Here is a 20,644-nt window from a genome sequence, read left to right as displayed (position 1 = left end):
AGTTGATTACTCTCACATATGAACATTGACTTTCAATTACATTTTCTTTACAAGTTTTCCATTTCTGTTTTAATAATGTATGTTGTTGTCTTAGTAATAAGTGATGTTTCAAATAATTTTTCCTTTTAATTAATTTGTTGGTTTTTTTTTAATAAATTTACTAAGCCGGACATAATTTTTTTTAATTCTTTTCCTACTTGTGAATAGGGAACCGATTGGGTATGACTTATTGCACCCACAGATCAATATTGTTACATAGTTCATTTACAATACCTGGATCACAGCTTTTTAACTTACTGAACAAGCTCTGAGAGGCATTAGCTTCTATGGCAACCTTATTTTCAAGTATTTGGACAGTTTTATGTGCCTCTGACAAAGTTAATTCCAAGTCACTGGTGCAATTCAAAGCCTGTTCCTGAGTATCATAGCACTGTTTATAAGAGTCAATCCTGTAAATGCACACACTGATCCACAATATCTGAATATTTCATATGTATTTCAGATAGTTCACATTTAAGTTCACTGTTTTTCCTAACAATATTCTGAATTCCCGTTCACTGTCCTCGCGTTCTTGCAGCAATCTATTATTGAGATCCTGCAATTTCTTCTGCTCCAACAAAGCCTGTTTCAGTCTCATTTCAATATCTTTAGTTGTGGCTTTGCGAGTCATTATTTGTGGTGTTATTGTTTTCTAGACTTAGATTGGGTCTTATGCCACTTCTGAATTGAGATAAATTCTCTCTATTCGATTCTCGGTGTATAATAATAAACGCCTGCTTTGTTACAACAATAACTAAGTATATTTCCAACACTTCTTATCCTTAAACAACCACACAGCTTACAATTTAACGTCCGTCTTCGTCAAGCGGATCGGTCCGAATAACCTCACTTATTTTAGATCGTATCAAGACTACCCTTCATTATGTTTGTCACTGTCGGTATCGAGTCAATCAACTAACTTACATCGAGTAAAACATATTAAACAAATACAATCATCAAATAATCTATACTGTAAATTATAAATATTAATTATAAACATAATAAAATTGTAAAGTAATAACATATCATCATAAATTCGTTACATCGTGAATCAAGTACAATCATCAAAATAAAGTAGCTTGTAAATTGAATATAAATATTATTTAAAAATAAACGTGATTTAAATAATAAATTTGTAAAATAATAACAAGTAATCTTAAATTCATTACATATGTAATCGTATACATCTTCGTCGCCAATGACTTTATACAATTTACTAAGTTTGACATTCTATAAGTGAGTTATTTATCTTAAAATGGTTCAAAAGCTACAGTTAGCAAAAGAAAGATGAACGCAAAAAGCGTTCAAATGTTTTGTGCAGGTATTTGACCTTAAAACGTATAGGTCGTTTACCCTAACCGGACCTAGGATACGAATCAATTGGTTTTTTATCGTTTATTTTTGTTGTTATTTCTCATTTAATTTCGGCGAGTTAAATTTTGACATTGCAATTGTTTCATAAATTAAACGAATCACACATTGGCTTAAAAATGAAGAAACTACTACTAGTCTCTACTTATTTAAAAACAGTTTTTTTAATAAAAGTAAAGTAAAACAAATATATTATTAATATTCTTGCCATATAAATTACGTGATCTTTGCATTTACTTCATAATTCGTAGTCGTACGTATCACAAGATGGCGCTGGTAGTGGCTTAAAACGCGCTATTAAAATATACAATCGGATATATGTAACTTTTGGTTGATTGTAACGGGGTAGAAAAATGATCAGTGAAACAGACGTATTTTTGGGTGAGAGAAACTCAGTGGATTTCTACCGCTGTGATGCTCTCTATATTATCATTATTCTGTATTTATATTATTTTAAATTTATTTAAATTTTATTATTATTATCAAGAAGTAAGAACTATCAACTAAGAAGTAATTGAGTTATTGTGTAATCGATAATTGATTTTTATTTTAATTATGTTTTTGTATGTAAATTTAAACCTCTCACTTGTGGAACGGCGGATATCGAGGTGATACTGGTGTATGTCGAACAATGTCCGATGGTGGATTTCAGAATTTATGAAGTTTTCAAAACGCGTCTCCATTTTCTGAGGTAGTTGGTTAAATTTCTCTGCTGTCCACCAATAGACTTTCTTTCTATATGAGCATTTAACTCGCTCGTACGGTGAAGGAAAAGATCGTGAAGAACACCGACCTGAAAATCTGTCAGGCACAGATTGCTTATGAAATTTTATAACACCAACAGTTTTTTTAGCTGTGATCATTATTTTAAATTAATTCTTATACTGTTTCATTTCTAGACTAGACTAAATTCGCCATAGTAAATTAAATGTTTACAAAAACTATCAAAACACTTACATGTTGCGTCGTTGCATATTTTATGACATTCCTATGAACTGAGAATGTATTTTATAAAATGGGGGGATCCCATTATTTATATTTAAATAAGGGGAATAACAACTAGTCCATCGAATTACTTTTTTCGATAAGGGACTTTTATAACGGGATTTTACCGGCGGGTAATTACTTATTAATTTCATAAAATTTCTGCATAGTACAATGATCAGGGTTGGGATATTAAAACCATGTTTTACATCACACTGGAGTTGAGACTTTTATAAGGTGTTATAATACTTATAAGTACCCTTATAAATATAAAGTGCTACCAAATTTTTCTACTAAAATATTGTTCGAAACAGTTCACTGACTTTAAACAAAAATAAATGTCTGTTGTCTAAACCTTGTGGTTGAACGGACACAATGAATCACGGATGCAGTTTTGTGCCAAAATTTCCCGGAACATGATAATTTTCTTTGTTTTAAAATATTAAAAATGATAGCATCTTTATCTTTTTTATTTATATATATTACTAGTAGCATGTAAACAGTGTGAATATAGATATACAAACATGGAGTGATCTTATACTGATATATGATCATCTATTGGGGCTTTTGTACCTTAGTAATAATTAGTTCATAAAGAAGTTTCACTTCAGACATGTGAAACTTGTCGCACACATTTTTTATATCTGGGACAGGGCTGGTCGTCTACGAGCTGGACTATCACTGACTAGCTAGGGGATGCTACATATCGAAGTGGATGTAAAGTAGCAACGACAAAATACGGCAAGGAGATAAATTTCCCATAGTTTCTGTTTATAATAATTCAAGAGGATCTGTACACGTGTTTCCATCTGTTGTATATTTATTGATCATGTCCGTTCATGAATCATAACAATTCTCGGGTACTCTTGAGGATACAGCACACGCATATATGCATGTTCAAGTACGATTGTATAATTTCAATTGAAAGTGTAAAATAATGTATTTATTCGAGGGATATCTACATGTAGAATAATTGGTAACAGAATATATATAACATCACACATATTGCAGCTGTACACACGTCTTTTTTGGGAAAAGGGATACTCTAAAAATCCCAGAGGCTCTTTTATATCTGCCTATTAATAAATAATTAAGAGATGTATTAAAGGAAAGCTGTGTACACTGTGTTGTGGCTTACTATAAAGTTAAAGATTATCTAGTTATAATTTGCAATATTTGATTTAAAATAAATGTTGTTTGATGATTTCCTTTTCGAAAGAGTACCGAGAGTTTTACGCCAACTTTTTCTCTCGGCCTACACCCTCTGTCTTCTTTGCCGATGAGTAGGGATGCCTACAGGTTTAATTTATTGACGTGGAAAAAGCATATATGTTGTTTCTTTTTGAAATTAACGAGTACAGAACTTTGCACAATTTGGTATCGTTTTATAGTATTAAAGTAGTTGGTCAGGCGCACGAGTCCATAATGTCATAATTTGTGTTATTATTAAATCTCTTATGCGGTAATCAATTCGACTTAAGGTTCTTCTGGAAAAGAGTGTACCGTTCTTGAAAGGCAGGCAACGCATTCGCAAGCCCTCTGGCAGTGTCAATAGGCGGATAACACCACTTAACATAGCGTTTGAATTATTTAAAACCCCTGTGCTATAAAAAAGTAATCTCAGAAAAGGCTAATTAAAGTTTACAGGTACATATTTATAAATTCAATTAACGTATTACGGTGCCACAGAGCAATATATAATTATATTATGTATAGAATATATTTATTGTAAGACAGCACGCACTTGATATATCATCGCTGATTAATTTTAATTGATTCGTTCGTTACAGGAAATACGCAGAATAATATAAGGTTTTATATAAACATATTAGGATTTGTATAAATAATTTAGGAGAAAATCCAGCAGCTTAGGGGCGCAACTCTTAAGCCCTGGTTCCTGTCAAATACCAATAGAATGTTCGCAATGCTCATACGGTAGGACAATCAGCTCGTGATGACTTCAGTCTCAGGCACAGATGGCTGCTTTTAATAAGAGAATCACTGCTTAATCTAAAACAATATTTTTTTCTTAAATCCAGTCATATTTTAACACCGACAACCACAGATAACCTACTGTGAAATTCAATATATTTCGCAGACAGTACGTTTCCTAGTCAGTACTATGATTATACATTTTCATATTATTAGTGCTGATACGTGAACACAGTGGAAAGTGCACCTGAGATTCATCGGATCCCATTGCAGGGGCAGCAACCCCTGTCTAGACTCACGGGAACAGCTGATCTTTGTTTTGATCAGTCGTGTGTGGCGCGTCACGGGGTGAAGACGTGCAGTTCAATTGGCATTCAAAATACAAGTGTATTAAAATAGATTTTAGGTTATTCCATTTAAAACCTAACTGGACTTTGAATAATAATAAACAATCTTTTATGTTTAAAGTTAGATATTACATTAATAATCAAGGTAAAATAAGCGACCCATTTTTTATGGCATGGAGATAATTTCGCGTTTCCCAGGTCTTTTCATAAATTAATTACTCGTTAAAGCTTTCATTAAAGCATTTTTCAGCTTTTTATCAGTATGACATATAAAGTTGTTGGAAGTTGTTTGTCGACTACTTCCAAGTTTTTTTTTACGAAAAACTTATTTTTTTTAATACATACTTTAAAATTAATTTAGGATAAATTACGCAAAAGTTTTATAAAAAATATTCTATTTTAATACATATGTATGAAGTTGGTGCCTATAAAGCAATTATATATTTGATTGATTTTTAATATTATCAAGATAATGATAAAGTGATGTTTTGTTTGTTTGGTCGGAGTAAGTATCGATGTCATTATATGAGATTAGATTGTTATATTTTTTGATATGATAAAATAAAAATACAATTTTCAATCTAATAGGCAAGTTGGTGATAAGCCTCCTGTGTCTGACACACGCCGTTGTATTTTTGGGGTTTCAAGCCAGCCGGTTTCCTCACAATCTTTTTCTTTCACGAGCGAATGTTAAATGCGCTCATGGAAAGAATGTCTATTGGTGCTCAGCCGGGAATCGAATTTATGACCTCAGGGTTGAGAGTCACACGATAAAGCTGTTTATCACACTTTAATTTCTCTTAATATAATTGTATTTAATTAATAAATTGACATAGGATGTGATCTTATTAAACAACCCTCAAATTATAAAGGAATCAATTTTAGTTCAATTCCTTTCTATTTGTATAGGGAAAAGTGAGAGCATAGGCGAGACTTCGTCTAGACCCGACCTAGGTCAACGTACAGACGACAAAGGGTTTCAGGGTTTACACGGATGAAATTCGTTATTCGTTACACCGTTAACCGTTAACTTAGCGGATTTTACGATTTACAATTGAAGGTTCATTTTTTTTATTATCGTATTGCAAACACAAATGTAACATATTGAGTCAAATAATTTTGTTTGGTTTATATGATTAGGAGTTCTTCATCTTAAAGTTTTTATAATAACAAAACTGAATATCAATAAACTGATTTTCCGGTAATCACATGAGTTATACGGTTAAACTAGTTCAATCGTACATTTCTAATCTCTCGTGGAACTGGTTTGCTATATGATGAGATGTGGAAACAAAGTTTTAAATAATTAAGTACCCCTCATCATCCCTTCTTCCTGTAATTTAACACTAGGGATTAAAGTCTAGACATAGTCTCAGGTCATTGAACTGGGAAGTTTTGTTTGATTTGAGTAAAATCGCGACCCAAATGGCATGTATATTAAGTATTTTTTTCTTTTGTTTCAGGTGAGTGTACGAAGATATTTAGAAATTGCGAGGATGATACAGAGAAGGAGATGGAGGTAATGTAAAATTGTATGTCTCATATGCAATAGAAGAGTCAGCCGTAATATCGAACGACGTTAATAAATTTCGTAATTCGTAAGTTGCGTTGGAAGTGGATTTATGAGCTAAATAGTACGTTTCATTGCAAATACACGTTCCGTTAAAAAAGTAACGCGTTACTTTCACTCGACCTCCTTTTACGACCGCTTTAAGTTTATGTAAGCCTGGTACTTTTATTTATTATTTATATAATTAGCGGATTAATTATTAATTTAATTAATTAAGTTACATTTTAACAAGTGTTTATGAATTTTCGTTTTTAAACGCTCTATCGATCCGCTGAGTCTGCGACCCTGTCTCGAAATGACTCTTCCAGCGCTCCCTGTGCCACCTTCCTCCTATTGCTGGCTTTCATCTGCAGCAGGGCCTCCTTCACTCTGGAGTTGGTAACCCAGCCCATTATAGGCGAATACAAACTCCTACTACGTAGGCTGAGACACCTTGAGTGCAAGGCCATGATAGGGTAATGAAGACGGCTTACTTGAGCTGGCCTAGTGCTCGGAGACCTGCACTGCAGTTCGGTCTAGGTACTGCTGGAACGACTGTTAATCGATCGATAGTGCGTTTGTAAGTTCAGGAAATTAAATCATCTTTTTACAGAGACTTTTATCCTTTTTCACGCCATTTATTATACCTTAATTTGTCCATCACATTAAAATAAAAACAAACATGAAAAACAAGTCTTGTAAAAAAATATTTGTTGTGTTCATATCTACCACAGATAATGGCTTCTGTGGTTTATCGTGGTTTGTTTCCGGATATAATTGTTACATTTATTAACAATATAATATACTTATTCTAAAAGAGTTACAATCAGGCAAATGGATTTGTTTTGGTTCGAATATGAAAACGAGGTGTTTCGGGGGAATAATGAAATAATTATACCCTCCCAAGGTTTTCTATCGTATCGGCTATTACTACGTTATCTCGCGAGATAAACTTTAAAATAAAGAAGCTAAATCGTGCCAAGGTTCATTTGGTCGCGCTTCAAGCGTGCCTAGACGACACGACGCCTTTGTTTAAAACGCTTTTGGATCTGTTATAGGTAGATAGATTTAGATTCTAGATCTAAACGGTAAATTTTCACCAAACGTAACTTAATCTATTATATAAAACACGTTTCGAGAAATGTCCTCGACTCATATAAATATGCAGAAAGAAGAATCTTTAAATACAGCTCATAACAGAAAATGTAAGTAAATAAATGTCATTGAGAAGAAAAATTCAGTAGAGCATAAAGTACATACCCCAGCGGTATCGCAAGTTCGGCTCTATACATAGAGAGCAAACAATGTCTATGAAAAGAAAAGGCCAATAAATGGACAGTCAGTTATATTATATGATTTCAAGTTTACCACATAACTACGGCATATGTCCCAAACTCTTAACTAAAATGTATGACAATTCAGGTAAAAGTAAATGTTACAAAACAAATAAAAAAATATAATCGAAAATTGAAATTAATACAAGATAAAATATCAGAAATTAGTGAACCAGAACTTAACAATGCTTCCTTAAAAATTGATCAGCTCAATACCAATATCCAGGATAGTACTGTTTAATCTGTTATAATCGCGAGGATTTCGAAAGAGGTTTCTGAACTGTTAAGTTGGTTCTTGCAGATGGAATTACTCTTATATGTATTTATCGCGTTCCTAAACAAGACTGCTATGGTTATAATAATTTTATGTAACATATTATGATATTATATTATACTGTGAAATAAATACATTAAAAAAAGGCATCTATAAATCACAGATGATCGTAAAGTGGCTTCCTGAAATAATGCTGGAATTTACCAACACGAATTAAACAGTTCAAATCCTTCTAATATCTGTATAGCCAATCTATTGTTGGGTAGAATATAAATACTATTTACCGGTAAGCCCAGTAGCGTGTAACAAATATAACCAGATTAGAATATAAAATTATTTCAAGCGCTTGCAGCTTTAAATAAATAGTCCGCTCGGCAACAGCGAATCTATGTCAGACTCAGAAGGGCTCGCCTAGCGTAAAAGTGCATTCTACGTTCTATGTGCAGTCTATATGCAAATGATTTTGCATTTTAATGTCTATCGATAAGGTTTAAAATCGATTGCGTAACGAATCACCTTGATATTTTTTTAATATGGCAAGGTCGGGGTAGTGCGATTGATTTGGAAGTTTATTCTAATGCAATAAAGTCTATTTTCGGCTAAGAACATTCTGGCACGAGGCATAAACATTCAATTATAAACCAATAGAGTAATGACGACATCTCTTCCACGGCGATAAGAACATATGTATCTATTATGAAACAGACAGATAGAAACATTTCAGTTCGGGTAGCAATAGTCAAAACAACTTAGTTTCGTTGGGCCGCTATTCGAACCAGGAACCTCTAAGTACAAACAAAGCCAAAGAGCTGCGTCTAGTAAATTGTACATGCGGATTTCAGAGCATTTTCTTTGTTTGCCAACATCTTGTTTCGATAGAATTAAAAAAAATGTCGTGAGTCCTTGACTTATAAATATTTTGTTATAAAACAATTTTAAAAAATCCTTCAAACTCGGAAAACGTGTATAATTTGGTTGGTTCGAAATTTAAATTCTTAACACATTATTGAACGAATGATCAACTTCCTTGTGTTTCATATCTACCTGGTACTTTTGCGCGAAATAATTTATTTCGTTACCTTACGTTGGACTTGAATTGCAATAAAAAAAAAACACCTTCTCACCATTTAATAAAAAAAAGCAATTGTGCAAATAATGTCTGTTCATGAAAATCCTTGTTACATATTGTACAAAGAAATAATACAGGCCAACTCTAAATAGTTAATCCTGGCGACATTTCATTACATTATATACAAAACAGAACAAATATATACTAGTTTGATAACATAGAATATTGCAAAAATACAGTGCATAATTTTTTCAAGGTTAAATAAATTATTTTTACTGGATTTGCACCATATATGGCGATATAACACAAAAGGATCTACCTCAGTTCTAAAACAGAATATAAAAAAAATATTGACCGGGTGTCATCTTGATAACATTAAGTGGTTTGAAATAATTTAGATTTCGAGACTCGAATCATTTGGGCCATTGAAAGAGATAGCTAATAGAAGACCTAGGTGTGAAAGAGATGCGTGTATGTGTTTGTCAACATTGTGCGCAATTTTAAATTTAGATTTCTCTTCCGCGTTTTTAATGAAGTGTTGCCATGTTTGTGGAATAATAATGATCGTAGAATAATGTATATATATATAGCGTTGATTAAATTATTATATATAATGAGAAACTTTAAGCATTCAAGACGTTTATAATATACGAAAAAGGAATTTAAATATTTATCAGAAATAAAGAAAATCGTGTATCTCAATAACCGGTTATATCTAATGTAATAAATTGTGATAGTGAGCGATAAAAACTGCATGTTTATCAGCTACAAAGTTACTGATAAGTAATAACTGATAACATTTAATAGGTCATTTTTAAACGGTCTAGCGGGTATCGGCTATATATAAGTAAAACAGCTGATTATAATATATAATTATTATTTAGAGTCCTAACATTTGTTTATTTATCTATTTCACCACACCATACATAATGTAGAGGAAAAACTACCAGTAAGGTAGGTTGTGGGTAATTTTTTGTTGAATCATACATAAATTCATCGCTTCCGTGGCTCAGTGGTTAATGTATAGGTACTTCTGGCACAGGTGTAACGGTTAGTGGGGTTTTTGGTCCACTTCCAATATTTTTACCAGTTGGTACAATCTGAAACTATGTTTGGAAACTGTGTATCCCGTCCATAGCGAGCTGATGAGGCTTTAAGGTTTTAGTCCACTTTTAAATTTTGCAGGCATGGGTCTCTGTTATTATTATTAATTTTAGTGGGTGCTTAGCCTGCCTTTGAGGGCTTCTCCTCTACAATTAAACTTTGAATAGCCGAAGGAACGACTACATAAATCAATAGCGTGTATTTTCTCTCGATCTTCCTTTCTCACTCTCTCTCAATTGCTCTCTTCCTTTTCTTCGCCAAAAACGCTGCACAACTGATGTTCCGTAAAAAAATATCCTCATGCGCCTACAGAAGTTTCACAAAAACGGCTGAAAATGTTTAAAATCATCTTGAGATGTGTCTTGCCCTATTATGACCCCTGCAAGTTTGTTTTAAATTACTCCTAACAGCGTTTATAATACAGAAAATGATTCACACGGTTCCGACATGTGGTTCAAATGTTAAATAAATAATATGTGACTTTCCTTATCCAATTCTATTATCAGTTCCACGTTTAGAACAGCTGATTGGGAAAGGAATTTCCACAATAAGACTTTCTTAAAAGAACGTTACGAAATCCCTCGTTTAATAAATGATTTTAATATTTATGTATTTAGATTAAGCTGTAAATTATGTAACCTTGCTCGCTACAATGCTTTTTAGGCATTGACCTTAGATTAGTAAATGTGTCTGTTAGGCATCCATTTTTGGCTTCATGGCACTGGCTTCCTAGACGTATTCGTTGGTATCATGAGCACACCCCACAAACAAACCCTTACACACTATCACACAACACATTCAAGTTACGTATTACATAGTTAAAAGTATTTAATAATTTTTATCGAGTTTTTTTTAATGTTTGAAACTTTTTGTCTATATAATGTATGTCATCTTTGACTATATTTACAGTTGGTTTTTGTTATATATAATTTATGTTAGCTGTTGGAGCACTATATATACTATAACGTACAGGTTTATAGTATTAAATGGTTTTGATGGTGGTGTTAATGATAAAATGTCGACTTGATTTATTTATAGAATTATCTAGGTTTGAAACAAGAGCTGTTATCATTAGTTATCACTATACCTAGGTGTGTTATGTTAATTATCAAGCGTTTTATTTTTCTTTGTTGTAAAATTAATTGATACGCACGTTAAATGGAATTTTACTAAGATAATAATTTATCAATGAAACTGGAATATTTAGATGTATTTTTTGTTTATGACTAAACAAAAACAACTTGAAATATCAACAAGCCAGTTTCGGCGATTTCATTTATACTTATATATTCAATAAATAAAAACTAATTGATGTTCGTTTCCGTGACCGGAGTTCTAAAGGCCGGCAACGCACTCGCGATATCCCTTAACATCATGAACCTCTAGACCCCTGTTCTGTAAAAAAATTAAGAAGGTCAAAATTGTTCAATAATCTCGTTTCATCTAACAAAAATATTTATGAATGCAGTTTACCTTATGTAATAGAATAAATTAACATTAAATGACATTGAGTGTTCAAAGTCCGCAGTTATAAAATCGTGTTTTATATTAAATTATTGATAAATGATAAATAACGAATGAATTACTATGTAAATTAATAATTATTAGTATTTATCACTATTGCATTCACGGTGTTTGGTATTGTTTTTAAATATATATCAAAAATACATCATCATACTAACTGATTTGGTCTGAACCACAGATTTCCGTATCTGTTTCATGATTCAGAAAAATCTAATAGGAAAGTAGGTGATCTGTCTACACACGCTGTCGACTTTATGGGTCTGAGGCAAGCTTTTTCTTCACGATGTTTTCCTTTACCGTACGAGCGAGTGTTAAATGCCCACATAGAAAGTTTCTCCGAGGATCGAACGTTCGACCTCAGGCATGAGAATCGTACGCTGAAGCTACTAGGCCAAAACTACACAATATATATTAAACAATCTATTTCACTTAGTTATTGAAATGTATACATGTTCTTAAGTATGTTAAATGGTAGGAATTACCCACGATAAAGGGACTATATAGGTATATATGGATATGTAGTATGAAGATTGACACTTTCTCATTTTACTTTAAATCTTTTTTATCGTGTAAAGTTTTTCTTTCTTCATTAGAATATTCTAATAAAAATGAATGCTAGAAGTTGTGTAGGGTGAAATTTCTAACATATTTTTTTAAACAAAAGCCAGTTTAATTATCGTGTGTTTGTGTGACGTATTGATGCAGAGTAGTTTCGTAATGTGACCTACATTCAAAGGTCAACCTTAATTCACATTCCAATTTTAAAATTACCTTGTAATTCGCCTTTCTTACGCCCTTATTTATGTAGTATCGACAGGTTCCAATAAGCTATCCATGTTACAATGATGGAAAGTGTTCAAGTTTTCTTTCGTGAGCTTACAAGCTTTTCACAATGCATACAATTATAAGTGCCAAGGATTTTCATATGGTCTGAAAGTTCTTTTAGAAATCACTATTCAAGTCTATATAATGCCATGTACAGTGTTACCTCGATGTAAGGGCGTTTTGAGATTACACTAACATTTTTCCCACTAGTCTGTTGGTTTCCCTCGTTTTCGAAGCTTATTTATAAAATATGTTTCCTCTGTTTTTGTATATTACCAAAACAAATGAGTCCAAATATGATGTTTATTGAATTAAAGCGTAAAGTCATTTTCTTATTGCAAAACAACTGAGGTGGTATTTTGGCTAGTGGCTACTAGCACAGATTTATGACATTTCCATTAATTTCATTTTAATGAGGAAGTTACTTTGAGATCGAACTAAGTTACGGAACGAATTAAACTCTTATGTCGAGGTACTGTATTATGGGGTCGAAACACAAAACTCTAGTAGGAACTTGGGAATTATCGTTTGCTTTACTATAACTCTAAAATTAGTGTTTACAGCCTAAAGGAACAAACCGTTGCTTCTATCTGTGTCTGTTTCATGTATTTTTAAACACAAAGCACCTTTGTTCAAAGCTAGAGCGTGCCAATGTCGGGGTGTGGCTTGCAGCGCCCTTGGCACACTTTCCATGCAACCCCTTTTCAGCGCTTTAAATAAATAGTTGTCTAGCTGTACGTGAAGTGCAAAGCGTCTACAGCGCAGGCGGGAGTCAAAAGCGACCCAGATTTCGTAAGAAAGTAAAAAATTGTGAGAGATGTAAAGATCGGTAGGTTTTATTTGTGATTTCTAATTGAACAGAATACATTAGAAACTCCCTAATAAAAAAAATATTATCAAGAAAAGGTTCTTTTTTATCCAGGAATTATTTGAAATTTTCTCTTTAAAATGAAATAAATGACATAAATTGTATTTCATTCCACACAACATAAAATGTCCATTAGTTATAAAATGATACAACTTGCTAAGAATCCTTTGTTTAATCTCTGGTTTTAACCTGTATGATGTAACAGTTAAATTTCCAGCACGGTAGTCAAAACCTAGTGAACTAGGTCACTGCAACACTGTTCTATTTATAAAAGTAGGCCGCTAGCAACAGGGCAACGGAATTAGGTCACTTTTAATCTGTGGGAAAATTATGGTTTTTTATCTATGGCTAGGTTTTCTATTTTAATGAGTAATGAGCACTGCGCTTCAGTTTTATATGAAGCGAACGTAATATCGAGTAATAATCAATGTTTTCATCTTCTTTATCACACGTAAAGGTCTGACAGGCTGAATTTTATTTTCATACTTAAAATTTCAAATGTTGTTAGTATATACTTATAGCTAAATGTTACTAGCCTCTGGATGTGACTTCCAGATGTTTACCAATAGTCTTCCAGTATAATCCTGCTATTTCTATTAAGTCATCAGGCCACCTTCTTTTTACCCTGCCCACGTTTCTTTACCAGGGTAGTCCCTTCCATTGTATCATCTTTAATGTCCATCTTCTGTCCAGGTATTGTATATCGCTATATGAATATGACCAGCCCATTGCCGTCTTAAATTTTATGCTTGGCGTCGGTTGCTTTAGTTATGTTATTTTAAACAATGTCAATTATATAATACAAATTCTATTGTTAATTAAACAAAATAAACGCCCTTTTGACAAATGGTTATAAAGATATCATTTATTCTGTAGTAGTGTATTCTTCTGCATGAAGTATACCCTCATAACTGAAGAGTGTCATGCCTGTCTTGAAGAGCCCTAACCGATACGTCGACTTGCCTTCTCCAATCCACTCCATCAGGGATCAGCATTAGGGATGTTGAGACCCAATTGTCTTAATTTGGTCAGACCAAGGGATAGGTTATCGACTTCTTTTGCTATCACTCCTTCCTACCATTACTATCTTCTCCAGACTATTCGGTTCTCTTGTGGCAATATGGCTATACAAGAACCTTTGTGAATAATACTGTTTCGTCGTGATCTTTAGTTGGACTTATTGGTTTACACTTTAGCAGTCTATTTATTTATTTCGGTAACTAAACCTAAACTAAAATTTAGGAAACCAAATTTATAAATCAGGAGAACGACAAACATACTAGTCGTTATAATACAGAAGAAAGATACAAGTCTTAGGACATTACTTAAATGAAGCAGTAGAGGAGTGCGAAAAAAGGTTGATATTACTGGCAGAAGAAAGTCCATGGTACACATGGTTGGCCAGAGTGAAATGATGCGCAGACGTAACTTTTTTTCTACCCAAAGTACAAGTGCGACCTTTTCCCTGTTTCGTATTATTTGGCGAAGTAATGAAGCAGATGATTGATGAAATTTGTGGGCTTTCAGATGCACAGTAACGAGTCGGCGGTGGCGAGCGGCGCGGTGCTGCTGCAGCAGTTGGGGCGGCTGATAGTGCGCTCCCGCAGCGGCAGTCCTACCACTCTCACCAGACGACACAAGCTCAGTCCCTCCACTAGCAAACAGGTCAATTACATTATTTCGAATAACAGCAAGAAGCGAAAGCAAGTAGTTAGTTGTAAATGAGTACCGGAACAAACTTGTGTCTGCTATGTGGAGTATCGGACTGGGGTAGGATAAATCTAGTCCAATTTAACCCCAAGAAGACAAAAGTTGACTGAATTATTTCCGAACCAATTTGACTTAGGGGTCAACTCAATCAATACTTAAAGAAAAGAGCTTACCAATTACCTCAAAAGGCCAGCAGGGCGCTTGCGAGCCTTCTGGCACTGCGAGTGCCCGTGGACGGCGGTGTCACTTAGCTGATGTGAGCATCAGCCTTCTGCCTCCTGCTACATAAAAAAAAGTGTGGTGTCTCTGTGCTTCTCACACTTCACTACTTTGTAGTTTGTATTGTTATATTAATTATATGTAACATATTATTTTCAGATAGTAACCCAGCCGAAAGCAGACACGAGCGAACCCCTGCCGGGAATTGAGGCCCAGTTAGACGACCACGTCCACGCCCTGTGGAATGACCAGATACCGATATGCATTGACGTAAGTCATAGTTAATTAATAGATTAAACCTAATAAGCGCCTATCAGAGATTTATCTTTTCTTTACTAGCGAATTGTTTAATCGACCCTTGGAGCTTGAAAGAAAAGCATACTCCTCCCTCTCTCCCTCTCTAGGCCAGCAACGGCCCCATTAAAATGCATGTCTATGGGCTGTGACAGCTGCCCTTTTGTGGCAATTCACTAATAATTTTCTCTCCAAATTTCAGGTCCTCTTAGCACCAGAATGCCAGGATTGCTACTCGTCCATGTGTCGGCCGGGAGACAAGCTGCGACAGCGAGGTCTGCTGCTTGAGAGATGGGCCGTAGCTATCACCAACAAGTATGTTTGTAGTATCCTTGTAAGCAATATTTTACTGCGTCTGTGTATTAATAAATCCACAGCAGCAGGTATAGTACATAGCTTTCTGTTGTCTACTATCATCAACTTTGTCATGTCTGACGTTAAATTGTTATGACATCAAACAAATATTTTTTACTGACAAATAAATAAAATGAACTGCGATTCATATATGTATTAAGAATCAGTGATACCGTTTAAAAGGCAATGTTTAACGATGAAATTCTTACTAAAGATATAGACATAGAGACTGCTACTGGACTTGTAGAGTACGTGAGGTTTCCTACATACCATTGTGATCGTTTTTTGCAGAAACCCTGAGAACGCATCTGTGATCTCTCCCCATTGGCTGCTGAGTGCAGTCCGCTCTCAGCTCCACTTCTCCCAACTCTGCGCCTGGCGAGCCACGCTGCACTCTGAGGATAGACCTGCTGAACGAAGGTATAGCAAAAGCATTTATGTTCTAATTCAAGAACAGACATAATGAGCTTTGAAGCTACAGATATTAATTAACACGACTTATTCAGTAACCATTTACACTATGCAGGAGAAAACTAAGCCGGGAGTCGTGCAACTTTAAGAAAATCGAAGCCAACTGTGACGAGACTGAGCTGGAAGAGCGCAAGCTGAACATCATCTACTCCATCAAACTGCCGGGAGAGACCTCTCCCGACTTTTCCCGTCCCCCCACCGACCACACCTTCCCCCTAGCGGACATCGGCACCGACCTCTACCTCAAAGTTTCCCTCGAGAGCCTCCCGAGGCTAGACGAGATCCCTCACGTCAAATGCACCTGCAAACGGAGACCCAGCGTCGACGACGAGGAACTGGTGGGAAAGCTCAACGATCTCACTCTGGGCCCGAGGAAGTACCCCTCCGACGCCATCAACTCCAACGTCGGCGTCGGCGGAAGACGCCTCTCCACGGAGTACCTTTACTCTTCCTGTGATAAAAAGCTCCTCGACGATCGTATGTTGACGCCCTGCAGCGAGAGCGGAAAGCATAAGTGCAGCTGTGACGACGAGTCGGATGACAAGAAGCAGGAAACGAAGACGTCGGACGAGAGGCGCTTGAAGGAGATAGCTAAATACAAACGACGTTTGCGGAAAGAGAGCAAACTCAAAAAACTCTGTGATAGCACGTCATCCGACGGCGAAGCGAAGAAGGAGACTCACACCTCGATACCGATCCTGCAGGCGGCCAGATTCGACAGGTTCAGAGCCATCGGCCGCTACAGGAACCAGACTTACCTGACGCTACCCGCCAGTAGAATAGAAAGCAGATCTCCCTTCGTCGAGCCGGTCAGCGTTCCGCCGTTCGAGTTCAAGAGGACCAGCACGATCGGGACTCAGACGGACGACATTCAGTGTCAGTGCGGAAACGCCGTCGAGATGAAGTGCCCCGGTTGCCTGGACAGAGGCATGGTCAGATCGGAAGGCAGCTACGACTTGGCCTTAATAGAGAACGGAACGAGGCGGAAGTACGAAGAAGACGAACGTTCTCTAAAAAAGCTTAAATGTGATATAAATAGTGATATAAGTAGTGATAAGTGTGATGAAGTAATAAAACGGCCGAAGCTCAGACGTTTCTTCCCGATAGTGGACCGGATAGAGAGGGTCATAAACGACAGGGTCCACAACAATGATATAGCAGAGTTGAATTTGCGCGACGACGACACGGCGTTCTCGGTCAAACCGGAACCCAAGAGGCAGAAGACGTACTCCATCAACGAAGATTACGTGTGCTTCGAGAAGTGCGACTATGGATCTATTGACAAATGTGATATGGAATCTCCGAAAGACGAGGATCCCTTCAAATTCCCCGATCATCCAGAGTCTAACTCGTCCAATGGTGAAGTCGGTGGAGGCGACGATCGAAAGTATAAACCTTTTGAAAACGTAGCAGACAATAATTTAGACATAGAGAAAACGGGTCAGGGCACACAATCGGATGCGGACAGAAAAGGACAAGAGAATCAGATTCCGTCTCCAACGGAGATGGACAGGTTCCGCTGGCGTTTCGACTCGGCTGCATCTATGGTGTTCCACACCAAAACCGGTCTGCCCCTGACCTCTAGTCCTGCACCACTGCGTCGGGGAAATAATTGTTTTGACTTTGACGATTCGATCAACGGAGTCTCCGGCATTACAAGGTGAGATGTTCGTCTAGAATTTGTATATATTTGATTTAGACAATCCTTTTTGTGTGATGCTTCAAATAAGTTTTGGTTTTTTTAATCGTAGATTTAACGGTGGATCAAGAGTAAAACAGAACTCTCGTATATTTATATTAATGATACATTATGCTTTCAGCGCTTTATTCCACCCGATATCCCCCCCGTCCCCCGCTGCCGTGTCGCCCGTGTCCCCTACGCGGCCACGGGCGCCTCACCCTCGTACTCAGCGACCCGCCCCACTCGACACGCCGCAAAGAAAGAAGACGCCCGCGACCAAACTCAGGATTGGGACCAGTACGGGCTTGCTGGGTAAGACAGATGATGTACTAAAGGAATAATTTGTTTCTCTGATTTTATGTTTTTTTAAAGTTCTAAAACATTCAAAAGGAACTGTGATCGAGATGTAACTGAAGAACGGCTATAAGGAAATGAGTGTCATTCTTTTCTCTTCATCTTTGCAGGTAGCTTCGAGGAGTCTGCTCTCAAGGGTCGGCTGGAGCCAGTGGCGACGGTGCATGGCTTCACAGCAGAGCTCGGGGCCTCTGGGGCCTTCTGCCCACCGCACAGACGACTGCCAGTTACGGTGTTCTTCTATGCGCCCGGTGGCACCAACGCGCCGTATATGGTGCGTTTCTGGGATTAGTGATATTTTATACTAAATTTCACTTGCGGTAGACCTCATATCTTTAGGCAATTTTTCCTTTAATAACGAGGTCTATTAATTAATAAAATTGGTTAATTTGGTTGTGTATTTATATTTAAAAATATTTATTTATTTATTTATATAATCTTACAGATATTATGATAGAAAACACTTAGATAGTATGGAAAGCCAAAAGAGATTACATTTTTAAACAAAACACACTAAACAGACGATATAAGTCAATTTAGTGCATTAATAATTGAAAAAAGAAAACAAAATTGTTATGTACTTCTAAAAAAGTTCAAGTTTCCGCCTAAAATATTTCTTGACACCTTTGGTAAAGTGGAAAATGATAGTATTCATCAATTGTATTGTAATAATATTAATAATAATAATTTGTTTGCAAGAATATGGTACAAAAATGTCGTACAAACTAAAGTTCGCATATTCTGCCACACATAATGGCGTGCAAATTTGTCTTAAAAGGAATTTTACATACATACATTATGAGCCATCATTATAGTCAATTCTTGTATTATTTGTGTGCATATAAAGGTCGATTTTTAAAAATCTAGTAGGAATATATTTTAATCTTTTTGAGTTAATTATAAACATTGCCATATAAAAGCTGTTTTATCCTATACAAATTTTTGGCACAGCCAATTTCTCGCCATGTTTACTCCAACAGTGGTTTTCCCGTAGACTATATATTCATAAACGTACAATTACGTACAATTTTTATTATTATTATTTAATCTAATTTAATATAACAATATAACTGTTTGTAAGTGGATATGTTTTCTTTATTTGCTTAAAATAAATATAATCTGTTATATCCTCTATAATGTTGTATTTTATTTATGATTTATTAGATTCTCTCCAAATTCAGGGTCACATAAACCTCGGTCCCGGTGGGTACCGTGTCGCCCGTTCCGGCACCATCCAGGTCTCCCTGTTCAACCCCCACGGGACCCTAGTCAAGATGTTCGTCGTCCTGTACGACTTGACCAATATGCCGCCACTCGCCCGCACCTTTCTCCGCCAGAGGACGCTGTATATGCCTGCCGGAGCTGATCCGCCTAAAACCCACGACATGCACAAGTGGCTGAGATATTTGATACATTTGAGGTTGGTACGAGAGTTGTTTCATACTCTCTCAAGTGATGGCGAACACGATTTATTCTTCCATAGACAATGTTAAGCTAGGGAATGCATATGCCAAGGAAAACTATTTTTGATAAGCTAAATCTTGAATGGAAAATAACATTTCTTTATTCTCGCATTGACTGATAATTTAAAATTTTTCACCAAAGTTCCGATATGTATGTTAATAAGTGAAAAGTCTATCAAGTTTATTTTATTTGCAGGTTCATGACGTCCAAGTCAGGAAAACTCTACCTCCACACAGACATTCGCATCCTAGTATCGCGCAAAGCCGATGTCGACACGGCCACGGCACATTCCGCCTTATTTAAACCGATTCCGACCAATCACGACAACAAAGCAGTCGCGTCGGCGAATCAGAGCGCAGAACGTCAAACCGACCAATCACAAAACGGGATTTCGAATCGAACTCCCAATCGCGTGTTTGGCGGTTGCAGTGACTTTGACAGCGAAGTTAAGCGCGAAATAGGTTACGAGAATCAAAATAGCGTTTCGTACGAGCTCCGAAGTTTCACGTATGCTCCAGAGAATCCCAGATATTCCCCGCGATAGTATTCGGCCGTTAGAGAGAGTGTGTGTGCCTGTATATGTACGTAAATAAATGTGTTATCGTATGTAATAATGAAAAAATATATTTTTTGGTTTTTTTAGTAGCGTCTTTCATTTTTACCCAATACATTGTACACCAACCAGAGAAATATCAGTATATAAGTACTTCAGATAGACTTTCAGTTTTTGAAAGTCATCTTAATAAACTGTGTAAAGAAAATAAATAAAAACCAGGATATTTTAATTTCAGTTTAATTTAACAGCAAAATACTAATTTGATTTGTAATTTGCAGTTCCTATATTTTTTCTTTGTAGAATACTCCACAACAGAATAAT

The 20,644-nt window shown here is 35.8% G+C and overlaps 1 protein-coding gene across 2 annotated transcripts in view; it reads left to right on the top strand.

Annotated features, from left to right (window-relative positions):
* The window catches only part of LOC110995922 (protein FAM214A), a 33,110-nt gene extending 12,701 nt beyond the window's left edge, over window positions 1–20,409 (top strand). Inside the window, exons 1-11 of one of the 2 annotated variants that reach the window (XM_022263332.2) lie at window positions 5,138–5,178; window positions 6,137–6,192; window positions 14,748–14,885; window positions 15,309–15,419; window positions 15,646–15,758; window positions 16,089–16,217; window positions 16,324–17,928; window positions 18,089–18,261; window positions 18,414–18,577; window positions 19,485–19,723; window positions 19,963–20,409. In XM_022263332.2, the coding sequence (XP_022119024.2) occupies window positions 5,157–5,178; window positions 6,137–6,192; window positions 14,748–14,885; window positions 15,309–15,419; window positions 15,646–15,758; window positions 16,089–16,217; window positions 16,324–17,928; window positions 18,089–18,261; window positions 18,414–18,577; window positions 19,485–19,723; window positions 19,963–20,311 (3,099 nt within the window). In that variant the 5' untranslated portion in view covers window positions 5,138–5,156 and the 3' untranslated portion in view covers window positions 20,312–20,409. Of the gene's footprint in view, window positions 1–5,137; window positions 5,179–6,136; window positions 6,193–14,747; window positions 14,886–15,308; window positions 15,420–15,645; window positions 15,759–16,088; window positions 16,218–16,323; window positions 17,929–18,088; window positions 18,262–18,413; window positions 18,578–19,484; window positions 19,724–19,962 lie in introns of those variants that run through there. The other variant, XM_022263333.2, reaches the window with a different exon arrangement.
* Window positions 20,410–20,644: the final 235 nt, after the last annotated feature.

Source organism: Pieris rapae, chromosome 15 (assembly GCF_905147795.1).
Source record: "Pieris rapae chromosome 15, ilPieRapa1.1, whole genome shotgun sequence".
In the NCBI taxonomy this organism is placed as follows: domain Eukaryota; kingdom Metazoa; phylum Arthropoda; class Insecta; order Lepidoptera; family Pieridae; genus Pieris; species Pieris rapae.
The sequence above is the reverse complement of the archived record's forward strand: the minus strand, read 5'-3'. Positions and strand labels throughout refer to the sequence as shown.